The 13,986-nt window shown below is 42.3% G+C and overlaps 1 protein-coding gene across 3 annotated transcripts in view; it reads left to right on the top strand.

The window, feature by feature from the left end:
* The window catches only part of TUFT1 (tuftelin 1), a 41,665-nt gene extending 37,603 nt beyond the window's left edge, over window positions 1-4,062 (top strand). For all 3 annotated transcript variants that reach the window (XM_063106343.1, XM_063106344.1, XM_063106345.1), the window contains 3 exons: window positions 588-671; window positions 1,420-1,520; window positions 2,463-4,062. In XM_063106343.1, the coding sequence (XP_062962413.1) occupies window positions 588-671; window positions 1,420-1,520; window positions 2,463-2,526 (249 nt within the window). In that variant the 3' untranslated portion in view covers window positions 2,527-4,062. The remainder of the gene's footprint in view (window positions 1-587; window positions 672-1,419; window positions 1,521-2,462) is intronic.
* The last annotated feature ends 9,924 nt before the right edge of the window (window positions 4,063-13,986 follow it).

The raw sequence follows: 13,986 nt of genomic DNA on the forward strand, positions 1-13,986 counted from the left end.
ACTCTGTGAAGAGTGCTAGTAATTGATTAATTGAGTTTATGAACTCAGTTATCAGTGTACAGTTGACCAATCTTTCTGCCTCATGGCAGATTTGCCTTACCCCACCTGAACTTTAGGGTAGCATACTTAGGATATGCACATTTGCAGAATTGTTTTGAGAACATAAAATCCCCTAATGGGGAGGGCATATTTGCTTCATGTCAGCTCCATTTTGTCTATTTTGTTTTCAGCTGTTTCCCATTGTTTGGAACAGGGACTGTTATATAATAAGCATTCAATAAATATTTCTCGAATGAATAAATAATTTGTATTTTCCAAGCCAAATGGAACGGGTGTTGAATCATCCATTATTTTGGATTATCAGAGTGGTGTTCCCCTCACACACACACCCACCCCCACCCTTGGGATAATGAAGAATTTAATATTGACTAAAATGAAGTTTTTGTAAAAAAGCTAATTAAGTCACATGAGAGTTGCAGAGCTCTGCCTTTCATGTCTGCTGGCTTCCCCAGCAGCTGGGGTGAGGTTTGGTGAGTGTGTAATGAGTCATTGCAAAATGAGCTCCAGTGTCTCCTGTATCTTTGCAGCTCCAGAATTCAAAAGCTGTGATCCAGTCAAAGGATGCCACCATCCAGGAGCTCAAGGAGAAAGTTGCCTATCTGGAGGCAGAGGTGTGTGTGCTGGGCAATTCCGGCAGGAGAGCAGGGCTCTTGAAGAGAAGACTAGACATAAGGGAAGGAAAGGTGGTCTTGGTCCTATCTAGCTGCTGCTCAGAAGTGAGTGTATGATATGGTTGATTGATCTTCAGTTCAGTTGAGTAAACATTTTCTGAGAACCTTCAGGGAATTGCTAATAGTGAGACCTGCCCCTGCCCTCAAGGGACATATCACATGGTGCAAGCCGCATGTCATCCTAGTCTAATTTCCTCTTTGCTACAGAGCCCTTTCTTTCCCTTGACTACCTGTAGATCACTTTGCAGCCCGTGTGTGAAGATCCCTTTTAATGGGGGAGATAAATGGGAGACAGGGTTGTTTATCTTTAGGGAGTTTGCACTCTAGAGTTAGAGATAAAATATATTTTAAAAAAAAAAATAGACCTAAGAATGCTTTATAGAATAGCATATCATCAAAAATAAGTGGATATCTCAACTGACAATAAGGAATTATATACAGGAAATGTATACAGAGTATATGCAGGAAGTGATCATTGTTGCACAGAGTCATTGAGGAGCAGATATTGGAGGAAGAGAGCAATCTATAGTAACGAAGAGGGGGAGAAGACATCAGTTGGTGGCTTGCATGATAGGGGTGGGGGCAACAGCAGCACAAACAGAGGTGGAAAGCCCAGAATGAGCTAGCTAACTGTGACACATTACAAGCCGGAAAAAAGCCAATTCTAACCCCATAGCTTGTATTATAGAATTTAGAGATGCACGACCGGATGGAACACCTAATAGAAAAACAAATCAGTCATGCCAATTTCAGCACCCAGACCCGGGCCAAGACAGAGAACCTGGGCAGGTGAGTGTGTATAGGGTGGGCAGGTAGGAAGGGAAGGAAGGCGGGACAGAGCTATGTGAAACCGTAAGTGCTAAGGCAAGGACAAGGCTTTTTTTTTTTTAAAGATGACCAGTAAGGGATCTTTTTTTTTTTTTTTTTTTTAAAAGATGACCGGTAAGGGGATCTTAACCCTTGACTTGGTGTTGTCAGCACCACGCTCAGCCAGTGAGCGAACCGGCCATCCCTATATGGGATCCGAACCCGAGGCCTTGGTGTTATCAGCACCGCACTCTCCCAAGTGAGCCACGGGCCGGCCCCCAGTAAGGGATCTTAACCCTTGACTTGGTGGTGTCAGCACCACATTCTCAGAAGTAAGCTAACCGACCATCCCCATATTGGATCCGAACCTTGGCCTTGGTGTTATCAGCACCACACTCTCCTGAGTGAGCCACGGGCCGGCCCTAAGGACAAGGCTTTTTTGAACCAACTTTCCTCTCTTGGTCTCTAATCATACCCATTCTCCACCAGAACTGTTTTCTAACCTAGTTAGAGTACAGCCTGATACCATGAACCCAAGGAGGTCCATGAGTATTTTCTAGAGGTAAATAAAACTCCTAAAATTGTATGCAAATTTTATTTTTAATATTTGCAATATTTCTAGGGACAGGGTCTTTTGCTTCCAAGAAATTCACCAAAGGGCCCAAGACCTTGAAAAAAATCAAGAAGCACAGCTATATCCATTTCACAGTTAACTGCCCCCTTCTTTTCATCACCGCTGCCACCATACAAGTGTTTCATGCCCCAAATCTTTAGATGTCACTCAAAATTGCAGTGTCAAAGCACTGGGAATCTAAGAGGTCAGCCAGCACTGAAGTGTAAGATTCCAGAGGCAAACGTGAAGGGGGAAGCTCTGTGAAGGGTGGGTAATGACACAGCACTCAGTGTTTCCAACTTTCTCTTCAGCATTAGGATATCCAAGCCCCCCAGCCCTAAGCCCATGCCTCTCATCCGAGTGGTGGAAACATGAGCTGCGAGGAGATGGATGCTGCCATTGCCGCTGCCTGTCACCTGTGGAGAAGCCCACCACCCCAGTAGGCTGCTAGCACTGACTTTGACTTCTTGACTATTCCCTGGCTGCACCTAGCGTTTGGGGCTCATGTGTCCTGCTGTTCCCTCCTGTCCTCTGTGTGTTGGACAGATGGAGCACAAGCACCTCCTCTGGATGCTGCAGTCCTTTGGAAGATGCTATCCTGCCAGCAGGGGCTAGGGCAGTACCCTTATTCCTATAGTTACTATTTTTCTCTGTAGCAGTGCATCCCTTCTGTTATAGACTGGAGTTCAGCTGCCCCAGGAGCCAGGCTTGGGAGAGGTGGCAAGTTTGCCTAAGCCTTAGAAGCTGGAGGCACAGATGTCCAGGGTGATTGAAGCATGTCCTGGGGTAATGAAATTCCTTCCACAAACACAGCTCAGTTCTTTAGCAACAAACTGTTTGTTTTTCTACTTGCTCCACCGTCAGCCCATGCCGACCTGGGCCACCTACACACAGACAGTGGCGCGACCTGTCCAGGCCTGGTCAGAGTCAGTGAAACTCAGCTTTGTCTGGGAAATCTTGTCTTTTGGGTAGAAGGGAATGTACATTCAGGGAGTAGCTTTTAGCAGAAAGATTCTCTAGGTCCATAGACAGTTATGTGTGACTTCTGTCTGCTGTGAAATCTCCCGTAATCTCTTAGGGTTTTCCCCTAAGGTGCACCACAAGGCACACTTCAGTTTTCTTGACCCAGAACATAAAAATGATGTTTTCACTGGGTTACATCAGTCCCAGCAAAACTTTCACTATTTATTTTGCTAACTTATTGGTGTTTTTACTTATATCTCATAATCGATTTAATACCAAAGTGCTACAGCCTTCTCTTATGGTGTTTGGATTTACTTGAAATTGGGAACAGTGTTCTCTTTGGACTTGTTGATTTCAGAATGACATTGTTATGAATACTTCTTTCCCTTTTCTCTGCCTGGTTCTTTTCCCTTCCTTCTCCAAACTTGATCTGTACTTCAGGAAGGCAGGTATACTTCCCTTGAGGCACTGGGGTCTGAGTGTATATTGTTTGGGGCAAGAGGGTGATCAGAAATCTTGGGGTTGGGGATGAGTTCTTCCCCTAACCCCTCTTAACTCCTGTGCTCCGTAATTCATCTTTTTTTCCTGAATGACCCCACAGCTCATCTTGTTTTCTTTAGGGCTCTTCCTGCAGCCTCAAGAAGTAGATAAGCATCAGAATGTGGTACTATAGAAAATAGAAAACTTAAAACTAAATGTGGATGAAGTCTTTAGGCTCTACTTGGCTCACAACCAGAAGCCTTAAGTTTGTGTGTTTCTGTGTGTCAGAACTGGGCTCACGTTCTGGCTTTGTCCATGATGGTGTTCTGGGACTTGAGGCAGTTCTCTCATTTGTAAAATGAGGGGATCAGACCAGATCATCTCCATGTCCCTTCCAGTTCTGATATTTTTTTCTGTGGCATATTCTTTGTATGGTGAATTTAATAAATTATGTGAATGTGTCTCTGACCTCTTGGCCTGGTTTTGTTTCACTTTTGGGGGAGGATGGAGGAACATAATTTTAGTGTCTCTTGAAGATGGGCCCTCCTTTGTCCACATCTGGGAGGTGTAGTCCAAACATCCCAAACACTATGATATGAGGACTTTGTGGCATTCAGAGGAGTTAGAAGCAGCTCAGCCCTGTGGTCTGAATCCTCATTATAGGAGGTGATCCCTAACTTTAGCTTTGACTCTCTCTGGGGCAGTGGCCTTGTGGGATCCCTAAGCTTGGCCACTTTGTGTCCTCATTTGGAAAAAAGCTGGTTGGAGGCAGAGGTCCTGTTATTGCATAGAGATACACCAATCAGCCCTGGAGGTAGATGAGTAACTCCACAGCCTTTGCAGAAATGAAAAGCAGTCTAGAAATGCTGACTGCAGCTGTTTAAGAGTTTAGCTTCTGGCTATCTCTGGCTATCACTAAATTAGTCCAATGATTTTTTTTTCTTTCTGCCAAGAAGGCAGTTGACTGCAGGGCTAAATGGGGAGATAGCTGAATTTACAGAAATCCTGTCTGGGCCAAAGACATCGGAAACACAACCCTCTTCATCCCTGGCTCTGTTCTCTTCTAGCTCCTCTTTCTCCTTTAATAAAAAGAGTGTAAAATTTTCTCATATTACTTTTCTTTCCCCTTCTCCTTTTTCTCAGCTAATTCACATTACAGCCTTCAAAATGCATTGAAAACCCCCTTCTGTTCCAGACCTAGATCTGTCTGCTCACACCCGTGGCTCTCTTCTTTCGCTGGCAGTCTTGTTTGGCATGGGTATATCTAGACTGTGCTTGTTCTCAGAATATTAACAGGGTGGAAGAAGGGCGGGGTTGACTAAGGTGCCAAGAAGACTCACAGGGCTGGAGGAATACAGGAGTAAGTGTACTGCCACACAAGAAAGGGAGACTGTCATGGGCTTGGTGGGAGGAGCAGAGATCTGAGTTGGAGATACTGAAGTGGTCTGGAGGCATTCCAGAGACTAGAACCAGGACAAAGAAGTGCCTCTGAGTTTAGGTATACTACTGCCAAAAGGAATAGGGCTTGCCACAGAGGATGCGGAGGGTCTATGGAAAGAAGAAGTAGTCAAAGAGAGATGGTTTATATCTTGGCAATCTTTTCAATCAGAGATGGAGAATGGGGACCAGAAGAGAATGAAATAGAGCCCAGGGCCTGAGAAAGGGTGTGGTGAATAGGCTGCTTCTGGCTTCAACGGCCTGCTTATTGCCAGTGCTTTGTCATTTTTAAGCCAGCTCCTCTGTGCTGCTGTAATATTTTGCGGAGGAAGGATTGAGTCTGACTCCCTGGGACCTTTGCCATGAAGGCCTGTCTCTTTGAGCTAGGTGTTAAGAGAAGCCCAGACATGCAGCCATCATCAAAGTCTCCTGAAAACCTGGGGCATCAGCCCCAATATGGGAAGAGAAGCCTGCCGGAGCACCCCTTACCTCCTGAACAACTGCCCTGTCTTCTAGCTCTTCATTTGCTCCTTTGCCTGAACAGAAAAAAGCCTGAGAGTGACATGGTATTTCAACCAGATGGTACATTGGAACTTTTTAAAAACTAAATTTCTAAGGCCAAAAATTGATTGGCTCATTTTCATCTCTATTTAAAAGTACCTTTCACTATGAAATGTTTCACTCTGAGTTGTTTCTACTTTGGAAAGATGCTCTGACATGACACAGGTTAAAGCAACTTATTTTGACTGAGGAGGTTAATGTTCTTGGGGCTGGAAAAGCAGCTTTTCAATATGTGTTGCTGTTTTCTGCAAGGCCTCTAGCAATCCTCTGTGCTCCCTCATTCATCATAGCCAAGCACTGCTGAGCTTGAGCCTGAGCTTGCTTAGGCTGTGACCCAACAACAGATGTTAGCTTAGGGCCCTTGGCCTCTTTTCCATGCTTGGATTTAGGACTCTGGCTTTGCAACGAGAAATTGTTTCCTATCCTTCCTCTCCCAGTTCTAAGCACCATGGCTTTGAAACTCAAAAATTGGAGTCCTAAAAATTCTCTAGCCCTTCTTTCTCCAAGTAAAATCCTTATCCAGGCTGAGGATAAAGGAGATATTTCTTAAAGGTGAGTAATTCCTAGCGCAGCGTGCCCTGTTCATTGGCAGTGAGACTTACTTTGAACTCTAAAATGTGTGTGGCCTTTCTGCTGGAATCTCTCTTCCCCTGGAGCCCTCTGGAACATGGGACTGAGAGTGATGGTGGCAGGATAATTAATTTCCTGAGAGGGTGTTGGTCGCCAACTATAAGACTACAGGACCTCAGACAGCTGAGGGAAAGGAAGTCATTAGTCCTCATAACTGAATCTATCAATTCAGTGCGAATTACACACCCAGCCCTTTCCTCCCGCTCACTAGGATTCCAGGCTCAAACTTGCATAAGTCTGCAGGAGTTTTGTAACCCAATGTCTGTTTTATATCTATCTGTTTGTGTCTGTGTTCAAACTGGCCTGCTATGTAAAATATATTTCTTACTGTGGGAAAAAAATTTGAAGAATACTGGTCTGTAGGACAGACTTCTCTCTGTGTCTATATTGTAATCTCAGGGTCAGGATGTCCAAAATTGACTTCCTTCCAAACCGTCTGCCCTTGCCAGCCTCTCACACTTTCTCTTAGTAGAGTCATAGCCCTTCAGTGATTCAGCCTAGACATTTTCGAGCCATCGTTGACTCCTTTCCCTTCCTTTATCCCTTATATCCAGTTTATCGACATGTCCTAATGTTTCCTCCTTTGCTCTCAGACATGCCCCTCCCCAAATTCACAGCCTCATCTTAGCCCATCTCTCTCTCTCTTTTTTTTTTTTTTGGTGGCTGGCAGATACAGGGATCTGAAGCCTTGACCTTGGTGTTACAAGGCAGAGCTCTAACCAACTGAGCTAACCAGCCAGCCCTAGCACATCTCTTTAAGTCTGGATCACTGCTGAAGCCAGGCCTTGCTGATCCCCCACGTTTAGTGTCATGCCTGCCCCAAGTCACCCTCCTCACAACTGTCATCTGAATCTTCCCCAAATACTCTTTCATCCTGTCAGTTGGGACTATTTAGCTAGGACAAAAGAAGACTGCTGGGAAACATGATAGCAGTCTCCAAAGAGTCAGAAGAATACGTTGACAGAGTAGAGTGGTCTGTCTTGTCAAGATGCAAGTTTCCCTACCTACACCAGCAATATCCTAGTTAGAAAACAACATAAAATAACAACAAATAGAAAATACCTAGCAATAAACTTTATTTGAAATATCAATAATCTATATGAAGAAAATGACCAAATTTTGTTGAGAAATATGGGAAAACTTAAGAAGATTTCTCTTGGATGGGAAAGTTAAAATTATAAAGATGTCAATTCTTCCTTTATTTTAAGCCTTTGTGTAATTACAACACACTGTAATTCAATGAAGTCTTTTTAGACTTGGATATAATTATTTTAAAATTCACCTGGAAAAATAAACAAGGGAAAATAGCAAAGAAAATTTTGAAGGGAGAGCTTAATTGGGAGGAGTATTAAATGCCTTGACAAATAATAAAATATATAGCTCATACATCAATTTAACAGATTAGCTAGGCAGAAATAGACTCGATTTTATATAAGCATTTAAAAATGACAAAAGAAGCATTGCAACTCAATGGGGGAAAAGGCATTTGAACAGTTGGTTAAAAACTTGGGGGAAAAAACTCTAACCTTTATTTAACAAGACACCTAAATAAATTCTAAATAAATTAATTAAATATTACAAATTAATTGTAGAAAAACTAGAAGAAAATACAATTGAATATCAAATCTGAAAGGAGTTACATTTTAAAATTTTATTATTAATTTATTATTTATTATTAAATTATTTCCATGAAGGAAAATATTTTAGTTCATAAAAATGTGAAATTTCTGAATTAAACTAAAGAAGGCCTAAAGAAGGAGGAATATAAAAAAAAAGTGATGAAGAGGCAACATTTTTATTGATAAGCTCAAAAAAATTGACACAAATACTAAGATCCCACGAGATCAATGGTCAGAATAAGAATGGATAGTTCATAAAAGAGTTCATATTCTGTTTTCTGCACACATTTATTAAGTTCCTACTCTCTGCAGGCCACTGTGGCTTGGACCAAATATTAAAGTAGGGGTACAGTAGTAAGACAAGTATGGCCTTGCCCTTGGAAATCTTGTGTTGGGTGGGCTGCAAGTCAGAGAAAATGTGACTACAGTTGGCTTATGCAATAAAGGATCAGTCTTACTAGCTCAGGTAACAGAAAAGTCCAGAAACAGTTCAGGCTCAGATGAGCCTTCATAGAGCAGCTTGAGGTCTCACCAAAAATCTGGGTTCTTTCCATTTCTTCTCTCTGCACAAGAGGTTTGTTGCCGTGCTTATTATAATAGTATAAAATGGGAAACAACATGTGTCCAACAACAGAGAAAGGGGCAAGTAGATTAGGATGCAGGCACTCTGGGATATTATGCATTCATTACGAATGGCTATTATGAAGACTCAGTCGCATCAGGGAACAGTGCTTAGAATGTTAAGTGAAAAAAAGTAGGACAAATTTTATGGTCACTTATTACAGCTTTTTTACAAAAGAAAAAATGTTTTAAAAAAGGCTAGATGTAAATACACCTCAAGGCTAACCATGTCAGTGAGTTGGGTTTTGTCTTTGTTTTTTTATCTTTATTCTTCATCTACCAAATTTTCTGGAGTGTTCACTCTCCTCTCTCCAGCTAGACTGCGTTCCCACTGCTTTCTGCACATGCTGGGATCATTCCTGTCTTTGCACATTTGCTGATGTTATTTCCTTTACCTGTAATGCCTTCTCCTTTTGACCTATTAATCCATTCGCTACTTACTGATAATTGATACAAGGGTATTGTGTAGCTTATGGAAGATAATGTATATGAAAACCCTGGTAAAGTGCTTTACAGAATTAATTGTCATTATTAGGAGGGAAAAAAAGTAGGAGGAGAAAGAGAAAGAACCTTTAATTTGCATAATATTGAGCCAGGTTCTATAGGGGAGACCAAGATGGAAAAATATAGAACAGGGTTATAGCCCTCCAGAAGCTTACAATCTTGTCAAGTGAGTGGGGGGAAAAGCAACAATATGTGAAATAGTTGAATGGCACTGGAACACATGTAATGCTAATATAAGAGAAGGGTGGGGAGGATGTGGAGCTAGAACTAGGTCCTGAAGGATTTGGGCAGGTAGATCCAAGGAAGGAAGAAAGCTTTAGTTGGAAATGAATGTGGCTTGTGTGGGGGATGGTGAGCCCAGCTGAGGAGTCCTATGTGAAAGTGGTGGAAAAGGATGGGGAGGGAAGGACAAATCGGGTGAGCCTTCCCCTGAAGTCTGAACTCAAATCTTTAAAGCAACTGGTGTCCGTTGAAGTTTTAAAAAAATTAAAAATAAAAATATAAACATCATGATGTAAGTCCCAGGGGGGCAAGAATCTTCTTTGCTTGTCTTGTTCAACACTGAATGCCTGGTGCCTAGAAGAATGGTGCCTGGCACACAGTAGATGCTCAATAAATATTAGTTGAAGGGAAGCTGGAATGAATGAATCACAACAGTGACAAGATAAAATAAGGCTAATTCCAAAGAGGTAGATAGCATGGATTGAAAAGGTAAAGGCTGGCAGCAAGGAGACAAGTAATAGATGTCAGTGTACATCTGGGCATGAAGTAATGAGGGACTGAACTGGGAAAATTGCCACTGGGCTGGAAAGTAAGGGGCTGGTGTGAGAGTCATTTGGAAAGAACTGATAGGCCTTGGTGACTGGCCAACTGGATGTAGGAGACGAAGGAGAGAAAAGAATCAAGGATAACATCAAAGAAAGTTACTCATTCTTCAAGATTTATCCTGAGTTCTCTTCCATGAAGACTTCTCAGAATGCTCAAGTCTGTGCTGTGTTCTTTCTGAACTCATTTAACACAAATCTGTACCACCCTGTTTTAAGATGTAATAATGTACTATCTTGCATTAATCCAGACATTGCATATATTTGTTTCCCCAATTAGACTGCAAGCTTTTAAAGGTCAGAGAGACCTTTAAATGTCTCTGATCTTGATAATGCCCAGCCCTAGCACTCTTTGCTGAAGAGAGCACATACTTCTGTTTCTTTTTTTAGAATTGTTTTCATCTTCTCTCTCAGCTGGTCCCAGGGAATAAGGAAAGGCAGATCCTGAGTACCAATATCTGCCTCATGGAAGAGTCAAATGCCAACTATTATAGCGTTGCCATCAGCAATAAAGAATCTCATTTACTCATTCACTTGTGCTTGTATTCGGTCATTCAACAATAGAGGAATAGTGTAGCACAGAGTTCAAGGAGTTAGCATGGGCTTTGGATCTTGCTTATTTATCTTACATCTGTCATTTACAGGCTATGCTGGTTTAGAAGTTATTTAAGCTCTCTAAGCTTTAATTTCCTCAGCTGTAAACCAGATGATAGTGTCTACCTTATAAGAACATTTACTGAGTACTTACAATGTGCTAGGCACTGTTACTTAATTTCCATTTTACAGATGAGGATATTGAGGCAGAGAGTGAATCACTTGTCCAAGGATGTACAGATAGGAAGCATAGAACCAGTTCTAGATCACAGGCAATCTGATCCCAGAGCCCTTGTGCTTAATATTGTGCTTTACAACCTCATGGTGTAGCAATAGCCAACACAGAGCCATATGTAAGGATCACATGTAGCATGTCCGGCACACAGCAGACACTGAATATTATGATCAATAAATACTTTTGAACATTTAATATGTCAAAGGTATAGATTTAGGCTTTCAGGATGTGAAGACTCTGCCCTCAAGTTGCCACTAGTCTAATACTACTGCTAGATATTTGTATGCCAAGACGCAAACAGACAATCATAAACTATCATTCCTAAAAGAAATCTTAGAAGGCGTCCAGTCTAAGTCCCTCATTTTCTGGACGAGGAAATTGAGGCCCAAAGGTGGGGGTTGGGCGGTTGAGTTACTTTAGGTTGAAGTTTGGACAAGAATCTATATCTGCATTGGGGTGCTTTGTCCTTGGTCTAAGGAAGGTGTTTAAGACAAAGGCAAAGCAACTTTCCTTGGGAAGCAAAAGATGGAGGGGATGGAGTGACTGGTGGGGAGGAACTCAGCATTCAGCCAGACCCTCCTGGATCCCCCCGGATCCTCCTGGACCCTGGAGTCCACAGAGTCTGTAGCATCACGTGTCTTTCTAAATTTCAAATGGCAGCTTCCTCTCCCTTCTCTGTCTTCTAATGAGGGTGGGGGTTCCATTACTGGCTACTTCTCTAACTAGAGTGCGTCTTTAGCTGAAGGACCTAATCTTTATGATCCTCAGGCTCCTCTTTAGAAACAACAAACAAAAAACAAAACAAAACAATGACAGTTGGATTAAGGTACCTTTCACCTCTAAAATTAGTAGATCTGTGGGGGAAGACAATGCTTTTGGAGCACATTTAGTGAGCCAGTGGACCCTAAAACAAGAGAAGGCTTTTTTTCTTTTGCCAAGTGGAGGCACTATTGCACCCCTAGGTTACAGCCACTAGAGGGCAGCAGGTCTTCGAGCACCTGAGCAGGTGGCCACCGTGGGCCTGTCAGAAGACAAGCAGGCTGTCTCAGATCTCGTCTGGGTCTCTGGAGTTTTCATATTGTAAATTCCAAACTTGGTTCCTTAGCAAAGGGCAGCCAGCCAAGTTTGGATGAAATGAGGGAGCAGCTTTGCAAATTAGGTCTTGCACCAGAAAGATAAAGACCAGGCCTAAAAAGAAATTGGATTCTAGGAAAGTAAATGTTTTATGAAAAATTGAGAATGTATCCCTGTCCTAGTTTAGGTTGCATATAGCTCACATTATCAGAGGCAGAGCTTTGAGAAGAGCTGGGAGCATTTTATAGGCTGGCAAAATTTTTGGTAGACTGAAAGGGGATTTTAAAAACTCATTTATAAGGTATGTATTAGACAAGTTTTTCCTAGAGTTCTGTGGAAGTTTCAGTTCATTTCACTCATGTTTAATAAGCCCTTACTCAGGAAAGAATTGATTCTGCAAGTTTTCACAAAGCTTGACCAAGCCATACACTTTTTTTTTCTGAAAAGGATAAAATAATAAGAATTATCATATGTCCACTGAATGAAGAGCACCAGCCTGGGCAAATTAAGGGGATAAAAGGAAGGAGAGTGCCTTGGATTGAATGTCCCTCCAAAACTTAATCCCCACTGTAACTGTTAAAGGTGGGAAATCCTATTATGGTAATTGAAAGGTGGGGATCTTGAGGAGGTGATTAGTTGATGGTTTAATGGTGGGCGTGGGTATGGTTCTGAGGGCTTTAAATGGAGAGTGCATGAGGAGCTATCTGTCTCTGCTCTGTCATTTTCTGCCATGTGAGACCCCTGCATTGCCTTAAAGCCACCACCAAAGAAGACCTCACTAGATGTGTTCCCTGGATTTTATATGTCCCAGCCTCCAAAACTTTGTTTTCTTATAAATTACCCAGTTCCAGGTATTTTTTTTATAAGCAACAGAGACGGACTAATAACACAGAGAGGAAACTCACTGAGGGTAGTAAGGAGGGCTGGGTGCTGGCCTGGCTTATCCTACCATGATAAGGTCAGGTGGTGCCTTCACCTCTCTGAGCTCTTGTTCCCTCCTCTGTCAAATATCAGGTTCTTCAGAGTTCCAATCAGCAGTAATCCCATTTCAGATATCACAACTGCCCAAAGATTCCAGATGACCTAACCAATGGCCTTTTCAAATATAAAAGACCTGGATTCTTTGAGAAGAAAGTTCTTATTAGTAGATTATAATCTTGCAGAAGACCTAGAACATCCACAGAACAAAGACTTAGGGATCTGATCTTTATGTAGAAAAATTATGTTGCTGACTCAGCAGCAATAGAGCCAGAGCTTCAATTTGTTTTCCCTTCCCTCCTCCCCGAGGGCTGAGGAGGGGAAATGGTTGGGATTGAGCTGTCCCATTGCTTTTCCCATTCAGCCTCATTTCTGGACCTCTGCTATCTTGCCAGTTGTTTCTGAGACACACCATGTCCTTCCTCACTTCTCTGCCTTTGCATATGTGGTTCCTTCTACCTGGAATCGTTTTCTCTACCTTATCCTTCTGGGAAGATTTTAGTCATCCTTCAAAACCTCATTCAAATGACACCTCGTTGGTGAAGTCTTCCCTGACTTCCCAGAGAATCCCCAGACAGAGTTAATCATTCCTCATCAGTACTCCCATAGCAGCTGGTACAAAACTTATCACACTGTATAGTACTTGTTTGTTTTCATATCTGCCTCTCTCCCCAAGACCTGAGAATCCCTAAAGGGCAGAGATTGATTATTTATCTCCATGCCCTCAGCCCTGGCCCAGTGCCTGGCAGATAGTGGGTTCTCCATTAATTCTGGCAGAACTGAAGTGAATTGTCTTTCCTGTAACCAGCAGGGTGTTTTTCCAGGTGGCTGACCAGGATCACTGAATAAAAGATAATCACTCCTGGAGGGAGCCCTGGGGCACTTGCCTGGCATCAGGAGCTTAATGCAGAGAATTGAATGCTAGAGTTTAATGTTCGTGCAGCGGAGGGCACACATCATTCAGAACTTGATGGAGGCTTTTTAGAATCTATTTTAATTACAGAAGAAGATTACACATAAGGAGAAACTTTCTGATAGTGTCGTTAAGCTTGGGATGTGAGTTTAAGGGTTGATGGGTGGTCCACATTGAAAGTCTTTATAATCTATGGTATTTTCTGGAAAAGACTGCCTGGAGTGAGTAGGATATTATATACTTTTTTTTGGCAGCTGGCTAGCATGAGGAATAGGTTAAAAATGAATAGATGACCTCTGATTTAAAGTTTATGTAATGGAATTGGATAGACTTTTTTTTCAGCTCTGGGCACTGGACATGGGATGGAACTTTCATAGCTTCATGTGAAACGACCTGGCCCTG

The sequence above is a fragment of the Cynocephalus volans genome, chromosome 8 (assembly GCF_027409185.1).
Source record: "Cynocephalus volans isolate mCynVol1 chromosome 8, mCynVol1.pri, whole genome shotgun sequence".
Classification (NCBI taxonomy): Eukaryota; Metazoa; Chordata; class Mammalia; order Dermoptera; family Cynocephalidae; genus Cynocephalus; species Cynocephalus volans.